Raw genomic sequence first — 21,750 nt, 5'->3', positions numbered from 1 at the left:
AGGCTGAATGTACCTCACCGGAGAAAGGATCCACTTTAACAAAACAGTGCCCCTTTGTCTCAGTATGTGCAGAATGAGTTCAGACCAATCACATCACAAGTCAAATGTCATTCTTGACAGGAAAAAAATTACATCTTGTTGTGTTGTTGTCCACTGGTGGCTAGCTAGCTACCAAGAATCGTCACTTTCCTAAATTAGCCATCGAAAGAATTTGGACTTGGACTTGTGGTTTTACTTAATTCTCCGTTCTGGCCAGTGATTATACCAGTGATTCTGATCCAACCTTAAATTCATACAGTACCAGTCAAAAGCTTGGACACACCTACTAATTCAATGGGTTTTCATTATTATCTTGGCATTCTCTCAACCAGCTTCATGAGGTAGTCACCTGGAATGCATTTAAATTAACAGGTATGCCTTGTTAAAAGTTAAATTGTGGAATTTCTTTCCTTCTTAATGCGCTTGAGCCGATCGTGACAAGGTAGAGGTGGTATACAGAAGATCGCCCTATTTGGTAAAAGACCAAGTCTATATTATGTAAAGAACAGCTCAAATAAGCAAAGACGACAGTCCATCATGACTTTAAGACATGAAGGTCAGTCAATGCGAAAAATGTCACTTTGAAAGTTTCTTCAAGTGCAGACGCAAAAACCATCAGGCGCTATCATGAGGACCGCCACAGGAAAGGAAGACCCAGAGTTACCTCTGCTGAAGAGGATAAGTTCATTAGTGTTACCAGAAATTGCAGCCCAAATAAATGCTTCACAGAGTTAAAGAAACAGACACATCTCTACATGAACTATGTGAATCAGGTCTTCATGGTCGAATTGCTGCAACAACAACAAAAACACTACTAAAGGACACCAATAAGAAGAAGACTTGCTTGGGCCAAGAAATACGAGTAATCAGTGGTGTACAGTACTTAAATAAAAAATACTTTAAAGTACTACTTAAGTTGTTCTTGTGGGTATCTGTACTTTACTATTTATATTTTTGACAACTTTTACTCCACTACATTCCTAAAGAAAATAATGTACTTTTTACTCCTTACATTTTCCCTGACACCCAAAAGTACTCATTACATTGTGAATGCTTAGCAGGACACAAAAATTGGCTAATTCACGCACTTATCAAGTGAACATCCCTGGTTATCCCCACTGCCTCTGATCTGGCAGACTCACTATATACAAATGCTTCGTTTGTAAATTATGTCTGACTGATGAAGTGTGCCCCTGGCTATCTGTAAATTTAAAAAATAAGAAAATCATGCTGTCTGGGTTGCATAATATAAGGAATTCTAAATGATTTATACTTTTCCTTTTCCTTTTGATACCTAAGTATATTTTAGCGATTACATTTACTTTTGATGCTTATGTATATTTAAAACCAAATACTTTTCAACTTTTACTCAAGTAATATTTTACTGGTTGACTTTCACTTCTACTTGAGTCACTTTACTTTTACTCAAATATGACAATTGGGTACTTTTTCCACCACTGCGAGCAATGGACATTAATTAGACCGGTGGAAATCTGTCCTTTGGTCTGATGAGTCCAAATTTAAGATTTTTGGTTCCAACTGCCATGTCTTTGTGAGACGCAGAGTAGGTGAACGGATGATCTCTGCATGTGTGTTTCCCACCATGAAGCATGGAGGAGGAAGTGGGAGTGCTTTGCTGGTGACACTGTTGGTGATGTATTTATAATTCAATGTATACTTAACCAACATGGCTTCCACAGCATTCTGCAGCAATATGCCATCCCATCTGGTTTGCACTTAGTGGGACTATCATTAGGACAATGACCCAAAACACACCTCCAGGCTGTGTAAGGGATATTTGACCAAGGAGAGTGATGGAGTGCTGCATCAGATGAACTGGCCTCCACAATCACCTGACCTCAACCCAATTGAGATGGTGTAGAACAATAGTAAAAATAAAGAAAAACCCTGGAATGAGTAGGTATCCAAACTTTTGACTGTGCTGTATGTGATGAGTCCAAAAAAGTTTGTGGAAAACAGGTCAATGTAGATAGTCTGCATAGCTATTTGTTTAATTATTTAGAAGTCTTATAGCTTGGTGTTAGAAGCTGTTCAGGGTCCTGTTGGTTCCAGACTTCGTGAATTGCTACTGCTTGCCATGTGGTAGCAGAGAGAAGAGTCTATGACTTGGGTGGCTAGAGTCTTTGACCATTCATAGGGCCTTCCTCTAACACCACATGGATGGCAGGGAGCTCGGACCTAGTGATGTACTGGGTCATACGCATTACCCTCTGTAGCGTCTTGCATACGGATGCCAAGCAGTAGCCATAACAAGCTGTGATGCAGCCAATCAAGATGCTCTCAATGGTGCAGCTGTAGAACTTTTTGAGGATCTGAGGGCCCATGCCAAATCTTTTCAGCCTTTTGAGAGGGAAGAAGCGTTGTTGTGCCCTCTTTACGACTGTGTTGGTGTGTGGACCATGATAGATCCTTAGTGATGTGGACACAAAGGTACTTGAAGCTCTCGACCCGCTCCACTACAGCCCTGTTAATGTGAATGGGGGCGTGCTCAGCCCTCCGTTTCCCATAATCCATGATGAGCTCCTTTGTCTTACTGATGTTGAGGGAGAGGTTGTTGTCCTGGCACCACACTACCAGGTCTCTGACCCTCTACCTATATCGTTGTCGGCGATGATCAGGCCTACCACCGTCATGCCGTCAGCAAACTTAATGATGGCGTTGGAGTTGTGCGGGGCCACGCAGTCGTGGGTGAACAGGAAGTACAGGAGGGGACTAAGCACTTACCCCTGAGGGGCCCCTGTGTTGAGGGTCATCGTGGCAGATGAGTGGTTGCCTACTCTAACCACCTGGGGCGGACCGTCAGGAAGTCCAGGATCCAGTTGCAGAGGGAGGTGTTCAACCTCAGGGTCCTTTGCTTAGTGATGAGCTTAGAAGGCATTATGGTGTTGAACGCTGAGCTGTATTCAATGAACAGCATTCTCACACAGGTGTTCCTCTTGTTCAGGTGGAAGAGGGCAGTGTGGAGTACAATAGAGAGCGTAATATGTGGATCTGTTGGGGCGGTATGCGAATTGGAGTGGATACAAGGTGTCTGGGATGATGGTGTTGATGTGAGCCATGACCATCCTTTCAAAGCACTTCATGGCTACAGAAGTGAATGTTAAGAGGCTATAATAATTTACCTTGGCTTTCCTGGGCACAGGGACTACGTTGTTCTTCATGAAACATGTAGGTATTACAGACTGGGTCAGTGAATGACTGGGTCAAGTGAATGTTAACCTGTTTAAAGGTCTTACTCACATGGGCTACAGAGAGCGTGATCACACTGTCAGCTGTCATTTAATAGTTACCCCACTTTACTTTTATATTTATTTATCATGAACCAAGATTAGCCAGCAGCATACCACCCTGTATACCACTGCTGGCTTGCTTCTGAAGCTAAGCAGGGTTGGTCCTGGTCAGTTCCTGGATGGGAGACCAGATGCTGCTGGAAGTGGTGTTGGAGGGCCAGTAGGAGGCCCTCTTTCCTCTGGTCTAACAAAATATCCCAATACCCCAGGGCAGTGATTGTGGATGCTTCCCTGGGTAGGGTGCCGTCTTTTGGATGGAACGTTAAACGGGTGACTTGACTCTCTGAGGTCATTAAAGATCCCATGGCACTTATTGTAGGAGTAGGAGTAGGGGTGTTAACCCCAGTGTCCTGGCTAAATTCCCAATATGGCCCTCAAAAAACCATCATGGTCACCTAATAATCCCCAGTTTACAATTGGCTCATTCATCTCCCTTGTAACTATTCCCCAGGTTGTTGCTGCAAATGAGAATGTGTTCTCAGTCAACTTAACTGGTAAAATAACAGATAAATAAATTAGCCTATGTTTAAACATGTTCCTGCCCAGAACAGTTCACATTTTGTTAGAGATTTTTGGGTCACACAACACAGCTCTCACAGAGAATGATATTGATGGGCTATTAAAGTTGCTATAAACACATTAAAAGCTCCTGTAGCTATAGTAAAATGTTCATGGTTGGGGCCATAAATTCTGTCAGAAAAAAAGGAAAGGCTTGTCCCTTACAGCCATCGGTCAGATGACTGCTCCCTCTCTCTTTTATCCCAGTACAAAGAGACCCAATGTGAAGTGACTGACTTCCTGCCAGATCAGAAAGCACTGTTAGCTGCCTACACGCACACACAAACCAAAATGAACAGTGGTTGCTCTCATCAAGTTGATATGCATTCCAAACGGAATGTTTTGAGACACAGGTTGCAAAACATCTCGTTTTGGATACTTGAACATCGACCAAGTCCAACATCCCTTTGCCAATGTCCTTGGGAGATCACTTGAATCAATGTGTTGAAAAGAGACACAATTGCACTGGGAAACACAGACTGGGCGATGATGATACTATCAACTCAAGACAACTGAAGACTTGACATAATCTTCATTCTTATCTGAATTCAATGACAAACACGGACTCCACCTGCTCGTAGGGTAGTAATAAGAAAATCCCTTGCTGACATTAACACAGAAAAACTGAGCCTGTAATCTGTTACCTGCCCTTTGAGGAACAATAAAAGCAAAATGAATGAGAGGGTACGTGCTTGGCTGTGTTTAGCTTTGGGCCCCCAGCTGGCTGTTTATACCCCGTAGGGAACAACGCAAGATGCAGCTGAAAGCCTTCTTCGAACTACGTCCCTCCCGCACCACCTCTGGTGTGTACTAAAACAAAAGGCCAAATCTGACAGCAAATAAAAAGACGTCACTGTGCCAAGGCCTTCTTCGCTCTGTGTGGTAGACCTATGCTGTCTTCATGAACAAAGAAAAGGAAAGGCCTGAGTATGACATGGTGTAGAAGTCAGTCTAGTAAAGATGACAACAAATATGTGCTTTAAATTAGACGATAAACAGATGAAAATCAATTGAAAAGGTGGAATACATATAATCTCCTATATCTAGTAAAAGGTAGTCATGGAGATAAGAAGGCAGGAAACGTCACTAGCATCCTCTTCTGAAGCAAAGTTGCTTTTGGCAACAGGCTATGTTTCATTTGGATTATTTTGCAGTGGGAATTCGGCCAAAGAATAAATAAATAAAGTTTGCTTGATGTGCACAATCAGCAGTCAGTCATTATCCAAAACAAATATGCATGTAAACATATTTTCCCAGCATCAGATGCTGGTAGCCAGTAGAGCGAGCATCCATCCAACCCCAGGCCCCGGGTGTTAATAGTATCAACTGTGTTTATTTTCCCAGAGCCCCTGGCGACCCTACAGCCTGTTGCCTTTGTTTCATGGATGCTGTAAGATTTATTTGTCTTTGTTTTTGAGTAACATCTACATGTGTAAGCACTTTAGGACTGTTGAGATAAATGGTTCTAGACCCCAAACAGTATTTTGTTGGGAGAGAGGGAGTTTGAGGAATGGTGGAGTGGAGATGGAGTGGAATGCACATGTTTCTGGACACAATGAATGAATGGGACCAAATTCATTAGAAAGAGAAAGAGAAAGAAAGAGAGAGAGAGAGAGAGAGAGAGAAGGGGGAAAGAGACAGGAGGGCATAACTCTGAGCTCACATCCCAACTCCTTTTAAATCTTCCATTGCTGCTGTTCATGGTGGGAAAAGTGACACTCTAGAACCAGCCAAGCAAGGAGGAAATGGAAACAGAAACAACAGTGTGATAATGATAATGAGTCATTTACAACCTATGGGTCAATGTCCCTAATTATGGCCTGAGCCCGTACCAGGTTATGTCCCAAATGGCACTATTCCAAAAGTAGTGCACTATATGGGGAATAAGTTGCTATTGACAATGTATCCCCAGCCTGGGAAAGACTTGTCCATCTCCAGAAGTCCTGGAAACTGTTTGGCTCTGCTCCAATGATTGTACACAGACCCAACCTTCCCCAATGAGAAGAATGTCAGAGGAATGAGACTGTGGTCAGAATGTGGCAGAATCATGTGGTGGGTCCAATGTTGGGATTGAAAAAAACAGCAAATGCATTTTTCTTCCATCCTCCCTCTGTTCTAAAAACGGCAAATTCCTCCCTTTCTAAAAATAATGAAGCAGTTCTCTCTGGTTACCACCACATTTCTGCTGGTTACTCACAGGGAAAGACTCCTCATAAAAAGCCAATTGTTGAAGTAATCAAAGAGCTATGTTAATTACACCCAAAGTGGGTCGAACTCACATGATGACATGGATATAGAGTTTGCTGAATACATGCAGAAACTATTCCATTTGGTGCCAATGATGGTGAGTGTCTGGGAAAATAATACTTGCAATCTTAAGTATAAGACATGACATTACTCTTAAGGATGTTGGCTAATTGAGATGGCTGCATAGGTGTCCTACACAGAATTTGTCCTAACAGTTTTTATTGCGATGCCGATAACGCCAGGAAATCACACAAAAGTAAAACAGTTGAAAACAACAGTGTATATTAAACGGTCTTCTTCCTGTTACACAATGTCTCCCCCCACCATATCAGGACACTGTTAATCAAGCTCTTAGTTTGAATGTGTGAGCAAATAATGTGTTACGTGTGTTAATGTTCAACATTAATGTGTCAGAATCCATGTAATTCAAACAGAGATTGACTTGGGGGCAAATGTTACAGAGGGGCCCGTCTCTTCAAAAAACTCCAGGTTCTCTCTTTAAATCATACCTGTTCAAAATGGTCTGCAGGTCTTGTTGTGGTGTGGTCTTAGGTACAGTGCCTTGCGAAAGTATTCGGCCCCCTTGAACTTTGCGACCTTTTGCCACATTTCAGGCTTCAAACATAAAGATATAAAACTGTATTTTTTTGTGAAGAATCAACAACAAGTGGGACACAATCATGAAGTGGAACGACATTTATTGGATATTTCAAACTTTTTTAACAAATCAAAAACTGAAAAATTGGGCGTGCAAAATTATTCAGCCCCCTTAAGTTAATACTTTGTAGCGCCACCTTTTGCTGCGATTACAGCTGTAAGTCGCTTGGGGTATGTCTCTATCAGTTTTGCACATCGAGAGACTGAAATTTTTCCCATTCCTCCTTGCAAAACAGCTCGAGCTCAGTGAGGTTGGATGGAGAGCATTTGTGAACAGCAGTTTTCAGTTCTTTCCACAGATTCTCGATTGGATTCAGGTCTGGACTTTGACTTGGCCATTCTAACACCTGGATATATTTATTTTTGAACCATTCCATTGTAGATTTTGCTTTATGTTTTGGATCATTGTCTTGTTGGAAGACAAATCTCCGTCCCAGTCTCAGGTCTTTTGCAGACTCCATCAGGTTTTCTTCCAGAATGGTCCTGTATTTTGCTCCATCCATCTTCCCATCAATTTTAACCATCTTCCCTGTCCCTGCTGAAGAAAAGCAGGCCCAAACCATGATGCTGCCACCACCATGTTTGACAGTGGGGATGGTGTGTTCAGCTGTGTTGCTTTTACGCCAAACATAACGTTTTGCATTGTTGCCAAAAAGTTCAATTTTGGTTTCATCTGACCAGAGCACCTTCTTCCACATGTTTGGTGTGTCTCCCAGGTGGCTTGTGGCAAACTTTAAACAACACTTTTTATGGATATCTTTAAGAAATGGCTTTATTCTTGCCACTCTTCCATAAAGGCCAGATTTGTGCAATATACGACTGATTGTTGTCCTATGGACAGAGTCTCCCACCTCAGCTGTAGATCTCTGCAGTTCATCCAGAGTGATCATGGGCCTCTTGGCTGCATCTCTGATCAGTCTTCTCCTTGTATGAGCTGAAAGTTTAGAGGGACGGCCAGGTCTTGGTAGATTTGCAGTGGTCTGATACTCCTTCCATTTCAATATTATCGCTTGCACAGTGCTTCTTGGGATGTTTAAAGCTTGTGAAATCTTTTTGTATCCAAATCCGGCTTTAAACTTCTTCACAACAGTATCTCGGACCTGCCCGGTGTGTTCCTGTTCTTCATGATGCTCTCTGCGCTTTTAACGGACCTCTGAGACTATCACAGTGCAGGTGCATTTATACGGAGACTTGATTACACACAGGTGGATTGTATTTATCATCATTAGTCATTTAGGTCAACATTGGATCATTCAGAGATCCTCACTGAACTTCTGGAGAGAGTTTGCTGCACTGAAAGTAAAGGAGATGAATAATTTTGCACGCCCAATCTTTCTGTTTTTGATTTGTTAAAAAAGTTTGAAATATCCAATAAATGTTGTTCCACTTCATGATTGTGTTCCACTTGTTGTTGATTCTTCACAAAAAAATACAGTTTTATATCTTTATGTTTGAAGCCTGAAATGTGGCAAAAGGTCGCAAAGTTCAAGGGGGCCGAATACTTTCGCAAGGCACTGTATCAATTATAAACTTGTGTGCCTCTGTCCAAGGCAACTAACCCCAACCCCCAACATCCCTCAGTTAGTTTCCTCATTCTAAAGTCAAATTAGGCTACATCCTACCATATATCCTGTCAGTCCAGTTCCTTGGGAGAGAAGGGACAGATGCTAAGAATCTGAGCAACAGGATGTATAAAGTGTAAAGAGAGATAAAGAGGATAAATAACCGAGAGAGAGCATGAGAGAACATGAGAGAGAGAGAAGACAAATTCCATTCTCTGCCCGTGGTTTGTGTCAACAACAAAAAAACAACAATGAATGTTCCTTCTAACAAGCATTGTGTTTGTGCATCTGCTTCATGTCGAATCGTGTGTGTATGATAGACGTATCACAGAGTTTCTCAGCTCGAATACTGTACTGTCTGAGACACAGGTGAGTTGTGAGAAAGATCTCTCGAGCTGTGATCTGTCTTGTGGACGTCGAGTGTCCAGATATCTTGACCTAAAACGTTACGCGAATTTCTGTTCCCTTGATAAAAATAAGCATAAATACCTTTCTCAATTTATGACAATAGTTAACATATAACACATATTTTATAAGATAAAATAGTCAGTAGGCTAGAACTGAAGGGTCTAATAACGGACGATTCGCCAGGTGACTCGATTCGCATCACCAATTGTATTATCCAGGTGCTTCATTGACTAAAATGTAGACAAGTAAAAGTAAGAATAAACAAGACTATTCACTTAATCTCGTTTTCAATAAAATATTGATCTTATCGGCTCTCATAATTTTGTTATTATTTGTTATAAAACTCAAACAAATAATTGTAAAATATCATACCACCAATTTACAGCTCCTTTCGGGTCAGGGAACTTTGTCAAATGTAGTTTATTTGTTTAGGTCACCAACCTGTAGCTTGCAGCTTTTCTCTGGCAGCAAAATTGACTCCAAATATTGACAAGTCAAGATCCGACGCAGTGCTGAACCCTTCTCAACTTCAACGAATATGAAATGCATCGTGCAGCCTACTACCTCCTGTGCGCAACAGCATCAGGCAAGCGCGTAAAATCACGCCCTACAGAAATGTCGCTTCTCGCTTTACTGCCGAGGCACAGCCGCACAGGTAATTTCAAGTGGCACAGACAAAAACATTTTTTTATTGAGCTATTCATTTACTTTGGAAGTCTGTGTTTGTTTAGACAAAATCTCTATGTTGTCATTGTTAAAGCTATGTTTTTGACTTGAATGTAAAAGTCAAACGTGAACAGAAGTCCGTAGACTGCTCCCTACTGTACCTTCTGGATCACAGACGACTGACTCATCAACCTGTATCTGTTTGTTCTTCATCCCTGTGTTATGTTAGTGCCAGTCTGTACTATCAGGTTAACTCCTTGTCACCCATTAGTGTCATGCCGTGTTTGGCTTGACAATTACCAATGGAGTTGACAAGAGCACAAGCAGATCTGGGACCAGGTCGTGTATCTCACTAACCAGTGTAAAGAAGTAGTGAACTACAAGTAGTTCAACTTGTAATTTAACTACATTTTGCATTAGCTTGGTGGCCTCGGCACTAAATTCAAATCTGGGTAGTGTTTTCACTAGTTAATTACTTTTTTTTGCCATGTAGTGGTGTAGATAACTACTGGAAGTACACTCTACTACTCTTTTTGCAAAAATAAAATATGGGTGAAATAGGCAATCATTTCCTTTCTTTTTCAGCATCAGACCTGCGTAATTCTCTCACTTGTGTTTAATAGGCTAAATATGACTTTGGGGTCAAATGTTAACATATGACCCCAAAATGATCTGTTCTTGCATTTATAGTCTATGACATTTCAGATTGACATATGCATTTTTTTTTTAGCTTAACCATTTTCAGTGAAAATATATTGCTAGCTTGGTAAACTATATTTTCAGAGTAGCTTCCCAAACACTGTCACTAACATTGGTTGATAAGAGGCTGATGGGGGTAAAAACTTAAGCAATTAACTACCATAAGGCTTCACATTTGTGTTGTCACTCATTCAGACTTGATTAAGGTTCCTTACCAACTCACTCAGCAGAGTAAATACTCTGCGGTCACGAGAAACTGCTGGGTTCCTGAAAAAAGCCCTGGCAAGCAAGATATTATTTTCCTTTTTTTTTTTTTTACCTCCATTTTCCACCAGTTTAAACTGGAGGTCTGGGGTTGATTAAAGAGTTACGTTGTGGCTCCATCCTGCCACTACCCATTAGGCATGAAAATGCATGAGCACATGCGTACTAAGTTTCATCTCACATGTAACTGACTTAACTATTTCAACCTATTTATCTTGTTAGTGTTGTTCACCCTGTACTGTTAAAAGGCTTTTAAGATGCTCAGAGGTCCTATGTTTCAATTATGTACAACATTTGGGGGGTGGGGGGGGGTTCAATTATGTAATGGAATAATGGAACATTATTTTTGGGTGATAGCAACCACCTGAGCTGATCATTCCCAACAGCATGCAGTGGGTCTACCTTAGACTACAATGCATAGACCATACAGACACATGTATACACAGTTCAAGTCAGGTCACCAATGTAGAGACAGTCACTGGTACCAAAGTAATGTAACACTGACTCCAGGTATTTTATATAATAATAAATACCATACAGCAATCTAGGTGTGCGTTACATTACATTTGTGGTTAGGTCGGTGGTCTTGAACCTCTGATGTTTATAATTCTATTAACAGTCATAAACATCATCATACTCCGCTTCTCTGATTATTTTCCTTAGTAGATCAATAGTGCCATCTACTGCCCACTGTAATACAGCAGCAGTGCCATGATGAGCCAAGACTAGGGTTGCACAATTCTAGGAACTGGCAATAAATTCCCTGGTTTTCCCAGAATGAGGAGGGAGCAGGAAAGCTCCAACCAGGATTTCTGGAAACCAGGGAATGTATTGAAAGTTCCCGGAAGTTTGCAACCCTAGCCAAGAAACACACATCTAGCCTCAATTTAGGCAAGTGACTTGTTTCAACCTCGGAAGCATTTTTTGTTTTGTTCAAGACAATACATTTACTGTATAGGATCCAAAATGGTAGGGAGACTGGATGTTCAGAACAGTACAGTTATGAGTGACAATATTCAAATGAAAAAATATCTTTAATGCTTCACACAATTTCAGATAAAATAGTGGGAGACACTCAAATTTCCCTTCTAATTCAAGTGCTTTAAATGCTTAATTACATTCAATAAAAAACAAACATTTATAACCTTATGGCATCTGACAACATATTCGATATGATTCACCTCCCTTTGCACCCAAAAGCAGAACAAAGACCAATGCAAACATTATCTCACAATGGAATCATAGAATCATACCAATTGGTTGTCAAATGAGTAACAAACACTTTCATCATAAAGGTTATATCCCGAATGGCACCCTATCCCCTTTATAGTGCACTACTTTTAACCAGGCCCTGGTAAAACAAATAGTATACTATACAGGGAATAGTGTGCCGCTTTGGAGGCATGCTAAGAGTCAGTCACTACAGCACCCTAGAACCAATAAGACTAACATCCTGTACTACTCCATTTGAAACGCTGGTAATTTATTAATTTATTATAACTTGCACAGTTGGGGTCTAGGGAGACCTCAAGCATTTCCTTTATAGTGCAGTACTTTAGACCAGGGCCCATACGGAAACCCATAGGGCTCTGGTCAAAAGTAGTTGCCTGACATCCTGAATTGAATTCTGCTGCTCTATCGATCACTCCATACAAGAAATGCTAGTGGATGTGGCCAGAGTGATGAGGATGGGTAGTCAGACTACAAAAGTATTGCACTATGTAGGGACGCAGTCTGAATGATTACCTCTACATACCACAATTGTTGTTGGTACTCACTACTAAAAACATACTGTAAGTACTGTACTGACCTTTCAGATAGCTTTCCATATCAGAGAGAGAAATACCTTTACACACACACACACGTCATAATTGTGTAATTGAAAGATTAAATTAATTAATACATTATGTAAAAAAAATGTTGGACCCAGGTATTTGTAACACAGAGACCTTTCAGCAAACATTCACACATTTTGTCATTAGTATAGTTCAATATATATGTTTTTATGCAGCACAGGGCACTGACTGGCCCAACAGTAAACTCATTTTATAGTGAATTTGGCTACAAGTTGAAACTGACAACTGCATGAGAGTAGTAGGTACAGTATCATAGTTTACAACCAGTACTTTTCGAGGTGGTTTTCTTCCCAGATGGGGGAATGTTATCTTTGAGGAACAAGGCCTAGTTTTTAGCTAGGCTCCAAAACAATCAAATCAACTAAGTTGAAATACATATAGCAATAGTTCCAGATCTATAGTTGTACGCTTACAAATAGACCCCTTTGCACCGTAGTAACCAATGTCCAGTGCGATAACACTAACATGTACACTACCAATCAAAAGTTTGGTGTCACTAAGGAATGTCCTTGTTTTTGAAAGAAAGCTATTTTTGTCCATTAAAATAACATAAAATTGATCAGAAATACAGTGTAGACATTGTTAATGTTGTAAAAGACTATTGTATCTGGAAACGGCTGATTTTTTTAAATGGAATATCTACATAGGCGTACAGAGGCCCATTATCAGAAACCATCACTCTTGTGTTCCAAGGGCACATTGTGTTAGCTAATCCAAGTATATCATTTTAAAAGGATAATTGATCATTAGAAAACCCTTTTGCAATTATGTTAGCACAGCTGAAAACTGTTGTTCTGGTTAAAGATGCAATAAAACTGTCCTTCTTTAGACTAATTGAGTACCTGGAGCATCAGCATTTTGGGTTCGATTACAGGCACAGAATGGCCAGAAACCAAGAACTTTCTTCTGAAACTCATCAGTCTATTCTTGTTCTGAGAAATGAAGGCTATTCCATGCGAGAAATCACCAAGAAACTGAAGATCTCGTACAACGCTGTGTATTACTCCCTTCACAGAACAGAACTGGCTCTAACCAGAATAGAACTAGGAGCAGGAAGCCCCGGTTCACAACTGAGCAAGAGTACAAGTACATTAAAGTGTCTAGTTTGAGAAACGGACACCTCACAAGTCTTCAACTGGCAGCTTCATTAAATAGTACCCGCAAAACACCAGTCTCAATGTCAACAGTGAAGAGGCGACTCCGGGATGCTGGCCTTCTAGGCAGAGTTCCTTAGCTAACACAACGTGCCATTGGAAAACAGGAGTGATGGTTTCTGATAATGGGCCTCTGTACACCTATGTAGATATTCCATTTTTTTTTTTTAAATCTGCCGTTTCCAGATACAATAGTATTTTACAACATTAACAATGTCTACACTGTATTTCTGATCCATTTTATGTTATTTTAAATGGCCAAAAAAACGTGTTTTTCTTTCAAAAACAAGGAAATGTCCATTTCTATGTGACCCCAAACGTTTGAATGGTAGTGATATTTACTGTTTCAATGCAGGCTTCCTAATTAATTTGTTTTCCAACATTGCTTCCTGTTGAACCTTGCCTGAAATAAGAGCGGGAAAACACAGATAGTGCCCTGTTTAAATGACTTGTGCTGAGGAAGACCACAATGACGACATTGTCATCTTGATACTCGTAAAACTGTTTGTAGCAAAAATAATCATTATCGTCAAATAAGTGATTAGACGCAACCAAAAACATTGAGGTGCTGAAAATAGATGTGCTTGCTGGCTTCAACTCTGTTCAGTGTTTAATCCATTGCAGCGTTTTTTTTACCCTTTCCAATCCTTGCACAGAACAGCATCCCCCCCATCCCAAGTGTTATTTTTCAAGGTTTTTCCCTGTGTCACCTTTGATGGTCCATAGCCTTCCAAGTAAAATAGACAGTTACTACTTGTCCATTCTCAGTGGCTAAGGCATTCCAAAACTCTTTGCTTTTCTTACATTCCTCTAAACAGCACTTCCGTTTAATACACCAATTTTTACGCTGGACAAGCTGTTGTTGGACGAACTTGGCTGTAGTCTGCCTGTCCTCTGTGTCAAGGACCCCACTTCAAACACCTCCTGGATGGCTTTGCGGAAACAATGGAAGTTATAGTCTATTAAACCTGAAAGAAAACAGAAAATAAATCACGCTACATGAATTTATTTCAAAACGAATTGGGCCAGTATCTTCCAGCACTACAAATGAGAGAAGCATGGAGGTGCAGCGTGTTAAACTTATTCTAAAGGCTATATGCATGTCAGTCAAATCAACAATAGGCTGCTAACATAAATGGTTAAATCCTATAAATGGTGCCAGACTTTTGTCTTACCTTTCTTTTCAAAGCTCTCCTCTCTAAGGATGCAAACGAGGGCTAGGAACTTGGTGACCTCTTTCAGGTAGAGTATGGTGGTATTGTTGAGCTTAATGATGGCCAAAGACTCTTTATCATATGCACTGCCATTTCCATCTTCCCTCAGGCTGCAATGGAAGAACACAAAGCTATTCACTTTTTACAATCCCAAAATAAACTCAAAGCTCTCCACAATAGCGTTTCACAATCACAGCAATCTACGATTCCTTGTCAACCTTCACAATCACAAAAGCATCCTTACCACATGCTTCAACCGAATACAGTGCCAGAGTGATGCGTATTCACTGCACTGTTCATCTCAAACGATTTTCACATAAATCCCAAGCATGTACAATGTAATTGATTGAAGAGACAGTTAAATAGGACGTCCAATACACACATTTTTAAATGGCATGACAGGGATCATCAACTAGATTCAGACGAGGGGTGATTGTTTTCTTGAGCAGATGGTCGGGGGCCGGAACATAATTACAAATTATTTGTAGACTGCAAATTGACGACAAGAAGCCCAAACACATAATAGTTGACTAAAACATAATAATTTGAAACCTTTCTTACATTTGTCTACGATCACGTGTCTCTCTATTATGCGTGGGAATACTTGGGAACAGATTTCCAAAGTTAAAATCACTTGGAGCTGATTTACTGGTGTTTTTGTAGTCTTATGTCCAACAATGATTTATTATTAGTATTTATTTTGGGGGGTTTTTTTGCTTATAAAACTTGGGAGGCCAAATAAAAGCACCTGCGGGACAAATTCGGCCTGCCAGTTGGGGAACCCTGGCATATGATTTTCTCTCACCCATAGATACAAGAGACGTCAATGACAACATCGATCATGTCACAACAAAGCTCGTATGACTGCATGTCCACAGGGGAGCTGTCGGTGGCGATGTAAATCTTACTGACCACGTCAAACAGGAAGGCTTTCTCAATCCCAGAATTCTGTCCAAAAATAAAAACACAGGGGCAATTTTGACATAAGAAACATTATCGAAAGGACTAAAACATTGCAAAAAATCTGTTGAGATTTGTGTAGAAGTTCAGAAAAACAAGCATCAGTTCAAATCAGCTTATTGGTCAAAATAATACGTACTGATATGAAAATGTTCACAAGGTTTTCCAATGTTGGTAGCTGAGGAATGAGCTTCTGGACAACTTTACTGAAAGCCTCAAATATAGAGTGGTCATAGATGCTGGTCAAATAAAAGCTGAAACATAGAAAGAGAGAGGAGAAAGAAAGAATTGAGATCGCAGTTATATTTCCTGTGTTTCTAACAGTTCCTCTCCCAACATGTTAGATCAAAAACAAGCTGATCCCTCTGAGTAACATTCAGCCACATACCTAACCTACCACCAGTTAAGGACAAATGGTTAAAAGCAAGTGTGTGGCCTTCATATATCCTCTGACCACAGAATTTCAGCTGACATTTACTACTGTTCATTTCCCTAAGATTCTTCATGTTGAATAGCCACAGTTGGTCCAGACCCAGCAGGTGATCTACTGCGCACGGCCGACGTTCATTATGTTGTGTCTTGTCCTTTATACTAAAGGCCGTTACACACGTCATGCAAACAGAACGACGGAGCGCTGTATATAGTCCGTTCCAAATTTTGATCCACACAAAAGTACATAGAACTACATGTGAAAATGACGCGTCGTTGCTGTGTTTGCATAGTTTGAGTGAAGTGTGTAGGGCCCTTAACCTGAGATGAAGCTTCTCCAGGCTGGCATCTGCCAGGTCATCGTTGGCTCTCTGATGGACGTCTCTTTGGGTTTCTATCTTGTGGTCGTCTGACAGGCCATCAACCTTATGGATAAACACCTCAAAGTTGATCTCTGGGTTGACCCTGTAGGCTCTGGACACAGTGAGATGTAGCCTCCCCAAGGCTTCAACATAATCATCCTGATGAAACCAATAGAGAACAAAAGCATAAGTAGAGCAGACACAATGCATCAGCCTATTTTTTTAAATAAATAAAGATCAGTGGAACTGTAGGCTGTACAGTCAGTCTCCCAGGACTTCTTCCCAGGAAGAAGAGCCTTCTCAATGTTTGCCATGGGTAGTGGGCAATTGCATGGTTACAGAATTATGCTGAGACTCATTTTTTCACTTTCAAATGTATACCTAACAAAAAAACATTGATTTTAGAGTTAAACAAACCATACATCTCTATAAACAAGGGCTACTTTTAACAATTTCCACTGAACATTTTACAAAAAAACTGTGCAGATAAAAAGTTCAGTAACAGAATAAAACTGAGGGAGATTTTACCATTATTCTGTTACAAACTGTGCATCTGCAGTTTTCTAAGTAGTCATTACAGTTGTATGGTTTGTTCATCTTTGAAATCAATGGTTTTTGTTTGGCATACATTTTAAAGCATAATTAAAGTGTGTTACCTTGGAATTGCCCTAGTACAATGTCTTAACATTCCTCTACTATTCTCACCTGAGCGTCAATGACGAATATCAAAGCCCCCGTGCCCCTGAAGATCATCTCATAGTCAAAGGTAGGGTCAAAGAAGTCCACCTGACCAGGGAAGTCCCAGATTTGAAAATTGACGAAAGAGCTGCTGGAGATGTCATCCTTGTAGATTTTGTTGGTGCTCTCCAAGAACAGCGTCTCGTTGGGCGACATCTTGTGGAATACAACCTGGATATTGCACAATAGATGTTTAAATTAGACAAATACAATCAGTGTACATTACTACTTGACTAACTAGCTAGGTAATCAACAACTTGAGTAGTGTACTATGCATAAACACTATGGTGCATACACATTATAAACATTGTAGTGATGCACAGAAGAACTGACCAGCAGCAACTTATTGGAGAACTAAACTAACAGAAGTATGGCAACACACCTTTTGAATAGATGACTTTCCACTTCTCCGCAATCCCATCAGCAGGATCCTTGGTTTACTGTCACCTGACGTCGTGCTCTCCTCCTCGATATCTGGTTCCTCTACTCCGTAGCCAAAATCCTTTGGGAAAGAGTCCACAACACCATAATTCCGAGCCAATGCAGGCTCCTCGTACTGAATCGACATTTTACCTCAACTCTACCAAACAAATCAACGTTAGCGATTGTTAAATCTACTGGTCAAATCCAACCCTGTTTGGAGATAGGCTAGGCTAGTTAGTGCTAACGCTAACTACTCAGATAACTTGCTAGCTACTGGTTTTGCTTGGTTGTTCACAAACTAGTCGTGATTTGAAAATAGACGATAGGTAGTGCTGTTATAGGGTGTATTCACTACGAACTAAATACCAGCATTTTAGTATCAAACAACATTATTGTATACTATACTTCCGCTACCCAACACCCCCGGGTTTAGTTTATCAACTTGCCAATTTTGTCTCACTTCCGCCATAACCTGTATTTCCGCCCCCTTAATCTCATTGGTTCTCCCGCCTAAAACGTTAATCATAGCCCAAAACGTGTACATCTAGGCACAGCAGTGTTAGAACATTGGCCCGTTGTCTTTCCTACTTCTCGAATTTTCAGCGCAGCTCAAGCAATTTCTCCAACCGTCAACACATTCAGATGAATAGAGGACGCGTACCGGGACAAGCGTTGGTTGGGAATTTTGTTTGTTGGGGGGGCCAAGGGTTGTTATTTTCACGAAGCAACACTGAGTGCCTGGATACAGCCCTTAGCCGTGGTATATTGGCCATATACCACAAACCCCAGAGGTGGTGCCTTATTACTATTATAAATGGGTTACCAACGTAATTAGAGCAGTACAAATTAATGTTTTGCCATACACGTGGTATGTGGTCTGATATAAGCCAATCAGGGCTTGAACCACCCAGTTTATAATTTTGTTTATACAAGGGGTGGGTCTAATCCTGAATGCTGATTGGTTAAAAGCCAATTCCAGCCGGTGTCTATTTCACTATTTCACCAGCTAAATCTATGACATTAAAATGCCTATTTACTCCACTGACTGCTCAATCTACTGTCTCATCAGCCCAGCTATTTATTTGTCTCACTTCCGTTTAATTAACTAGCCAAGTCAGTTAAGAACACATTCTTGTTTACAATGATTGCCTACCAGGGAACTGCCTTGTTCAGAGGCAGAATGACAGAGTTTTACCTTGTCAGCTCGGGGATTCGATCCAGCAACCTTTTGGTTACCTGCCCAAAGCTCTAACCACTAGGCTACCTGCCTTGATCACCACAATAAAAAGCATATTATATCATATTTCTTTTAGACTAACATTTCATTTTCAACAGAGGAGATTTGAATAAAACCTTGCTGTCAGGACACTGTTGTTCAGAGGAGCAAGAACGTTGCCAGCCAGTATGGCAATCCAACAATTAGAACTATCGAAGTTATTGGAAACTCAATAGTAGACTGTTGGAAGATGCTAATTTCAAGATCGTTGCCTAAGATATTATACAACAACATTTGAGGAAAGCCCAACCATTTAAGTCTTATGGGAAATATTGGGAATTAATGAAGTATGAAAAAAGACAAACAGCCATGAAGAGAGGTAAAGAAATTGCTGAACTTAAAAGACTGAGGTAAAATACATTTAAGGAAATACTTTTTCTAATCTCTATGGAGGACCTTGATGAAGAAGGAAAGGCTGAGTTATTTTCTTTACAACTAGAAATGGACCAATGTATGAAGAGAGAGCAAAAGTGGCATTTGTAAGATCAAGAAGGAGATGGTTGGAGGAAGGTAAAAATACACAAAATAACTTTACAATTTAGTGAGAAAATCTGAAATTACCTCAATTCATGAGTTTAATATAGATGGCAAAGAAAATGAAAACCCTAAAGATATTTCAAAATATGTTTCAGAATTCTATGGTAATCTTTACACCAGTAATGCCTGTCCTACTAGTGACATATCTGCCTTTCTAGATGAAGACTTCCAAAAGTCTTGTGATTAATTAATTTATATGAATGAAATTTAAAAAATGTATCAGCAAGATAAAAGAGAACAAATCTCCAGTGAATGATGGCGTTTTTTGTGTATTCTATAAATATTTTCAGGAGGATATTGTTTAATTTATATTTAATGTTTTAAAGAGGCAATTGATTTAGGGGTCCTGCCTGTTTCTGCAACACAAGGCCCCATTTCTGTTATCCCCAAACCAAACAAAGATCCTATGATGTTAGAAAATTGGAGACCAATCACATTAATGAACAATAATGGAAAGCTACTTGCATGCATCTTTGTAGAAAGACTTATAAAAGGTATTGACAAAATCATTGATGATACCCAGTCTGGTTTTATGAAGGGGAGACATATATGTAATAATATTCGACTAGTATTAGACTTGATAGACTACAATGAGCACATTATGGAAGATAGCTTTATTTTATTTGTAGACTTTTACAAGGCTTTGATACAGTAGAACATTATTTTATTTCTGAGACTTTGGTTTTGGTCAATATTTTCAAAGTGTAATTAAGACACTTCACAATAATAGTAATGCTCTGTTAAATTATCCCATGGAACTTCAAAGAGATTCGACATTAGAAGCGGAATTTAACAAGGATGCCCAATTTCTCCGTTCTTATTTTTATTGGTCACACAAGTTATGGCGCTTTATATCTATACGGATAGATTTAGGGGGTATTCAGATACAAGATAAAGAGATCAAATGTTCATTATTGTCTGATGACACCACCATTTAAAAAAAAAAAGATTATAATGAAGCCAGGAAAGCTATTGAGTGTATTAATGTCTTCTCACGTGTATCTGGTTTATCTCTGAATATTAGGGAATGTGAATTATTTGTGTTGAAAAGATGTGACTTAAACTCAGTATGTAATATCCCTGTAAAAGATGTGGTCACATATCTTGGTATTAAAGTTAGCAAAGATCCGAAAGAAAGGGCCAATTTAAATTGATCTCCTATTGTAGAGAAAATTGGAAAGAGATTTAACTCCTGGTTATTATGAGATTTTTCTTTATCTGGACTGTACTTTTGTCAAAATCTGAAAGTCTGTCCAGATGAGTTTATACCTCCCTTGCCTTGGATGTTCCTCTGTCAGTAACTAAAACGGTTGATTCTAAATGATTTAACTTCATGTGGAGGAATAAACCTCATTATTTAAGAGAAGCAGTAATATGTAGCACCCAAAGTGGGGAAGGGTTGAATGCTCTGGATTGTAAAACCTCTAATATAATCTTTAAGATCAAATGGATACAAAACTATTTAAGGTTTTACAACAGCATTATCTGGGTTAAACACTTGATTGTGTTAAACAATTGAATAACGATGGACAAATGTATGATTATCCAGAACACATGAGAACACACAATGTTACATTCACTCCTGAGGATTTTCAAAAAGTTGTTATAGCTGTCCCTAAAGGTGCCATTCTTCTTTTAGGAGATTATAACAGTACTCCAAGTTCAACTGTTGAGGATATTGTAGCCTCAATACAGCTAGAAGGAATTGACATCTTAAACTATTAATGTAGTAACATGTATATAAGAAAACTATGTCAAAATGTTACTATCCCCTCAGCTAAAATATAATGGAATGCAGCTCTAGGACAAGTGAACTGGAACAAAGTCTCGCTGTTGTCTGGCAAATATTGTATATCTAATAAGGTGAAAGAAGTATTATACAAACTAATTCGTAGAATCTACCCTGTAAAGACCTTTATTACACACAGATTCAAAACAGCTATTGATAACAAATGTGTATTTTGTGGTTGTGACCCAGAAACTCTTTTGGGACTGTTCTTCTGTCAGAATATTTCGGAGTGCGTTAGAGTATTTTATTTTAAAATAAACTACAATTGATATTAATTTGCGAGACTCTGATATTATGTTTTATTTTTATCCAAATTATATGAACCCTGATTTAACCTTCATTGTTAATTTGTTTATTTTTTCATACCAGATTCTTTATTCATAAAATGAAGTGGACGAAGAACAAACCTATCTTCACATTGTTTGTGATAGGATTGAAATATTTAGAAATTATCAGTAAGTGTAAAAACAAAAAAGCAACATGTACACTTTTTGTCAAATTTAAAATGTATCTCGATATGTAACACCCCTGTCTATGTACTCTTGTTTGTATATTTCTGTTTTTGTATTTGTTTTGTTCATAATAATAATAATTTATTTTA

At 39.5% G+C, this 21,750-nt stretch overlaps 2 protein-coding genes across 2 annotated transcripts in view; both read right to left on the bottom strand.

Annotated features, from left to right (window-relative positions):
* Positions 1–9,665, bottom strand: part of LOC110488077 (four and a half LIM domains protein 3) — a 29,844-nt gene extending 20,179 nt beyond the window's left edge. The window contains exon 1 of the mRNA XM_021560064.3: positions 9,224–9,665. The gene's annotated coding sequence lies outside the window, so the exon portion shown is untranslated. The remainder of the gene's footprint in view (positions 1–9,223) is intronic.
* A 1,761-nt stretch (positions 9,666–11,426) lies between these two features.
* On the bottom strand, positions 11,427–18,037 carry LOC110488075 (ras-related GTP-binding protein C). The gene is made up of 7 exons (XM_021560060.3): positions 17,507–18,037; positions 17,092–17,295; positions 16,346–16,545; positions 15,735–15,849; positions 15,441–15,583; positions 14,597–14,745; positions 11,427–14,389 (listed from the first exon to the last, which is right to left on the bottom strand). The coding sequence occupies exons 1-7, from the start codon at positions 17,690–17,692 to the stop codon at positions 14,232–14,234; spliced, it is 1,155 nt and encodes a 384-aa protein (XP_021415735.1). The 5' UTR covers positions 17,693–18,037; the 3' UTR covers positions 11,427–14,231.
* Between the last annotated feature and the right edge of the window lie 3,713 nt (positions 18,038–21,750).

This window comes from Oncorhynchus mykiss, chromosome 30 (assembly GCF_057628025.1).
Source record: "Oncorhynchus mykiss isolate SJ-2025 chromosome 30, ASM5762802v1, whole genome shotgun sequence".
Lineage (NCBI taxonomy): Eukaryota > Metazoa > Chordata > Actinopteri > Salmoniformes > Salmonidae > Oncorhynchus > Oncorhynchus mykiss.
The sequence above is the reverse complement of the archived record's forward strand: the minus strand, read 5'-3'. Positions and strand labels throughout refer to the sequence as shown.

Excerpts from the sequence above, each read along its gene's own strand:
- LOC110488075 (XM_021560060.3), bottom strand. The coding sequence starts at position 17,692 with ATGTCGATTCAGTACGAGGAGCCTGCATTGGCTCGGAATTATGGTGTT. Across the intron at positions 15,850-16,345 it reads CTGGAGAAGCTTCATCTCAG|CTTTTATTTGACCAGCATCT; the intron begins GTTAAGGGCCCT and ends TCTATGTTTCAG. Across the intron at positions 14,746-15,440 it reads GACGTCTCTTGTATCTATGG|CCTGAGGGAAGATGGAAATG; the intron begins GTGAGAGAAAAT and ends CTTCCATTGCAG.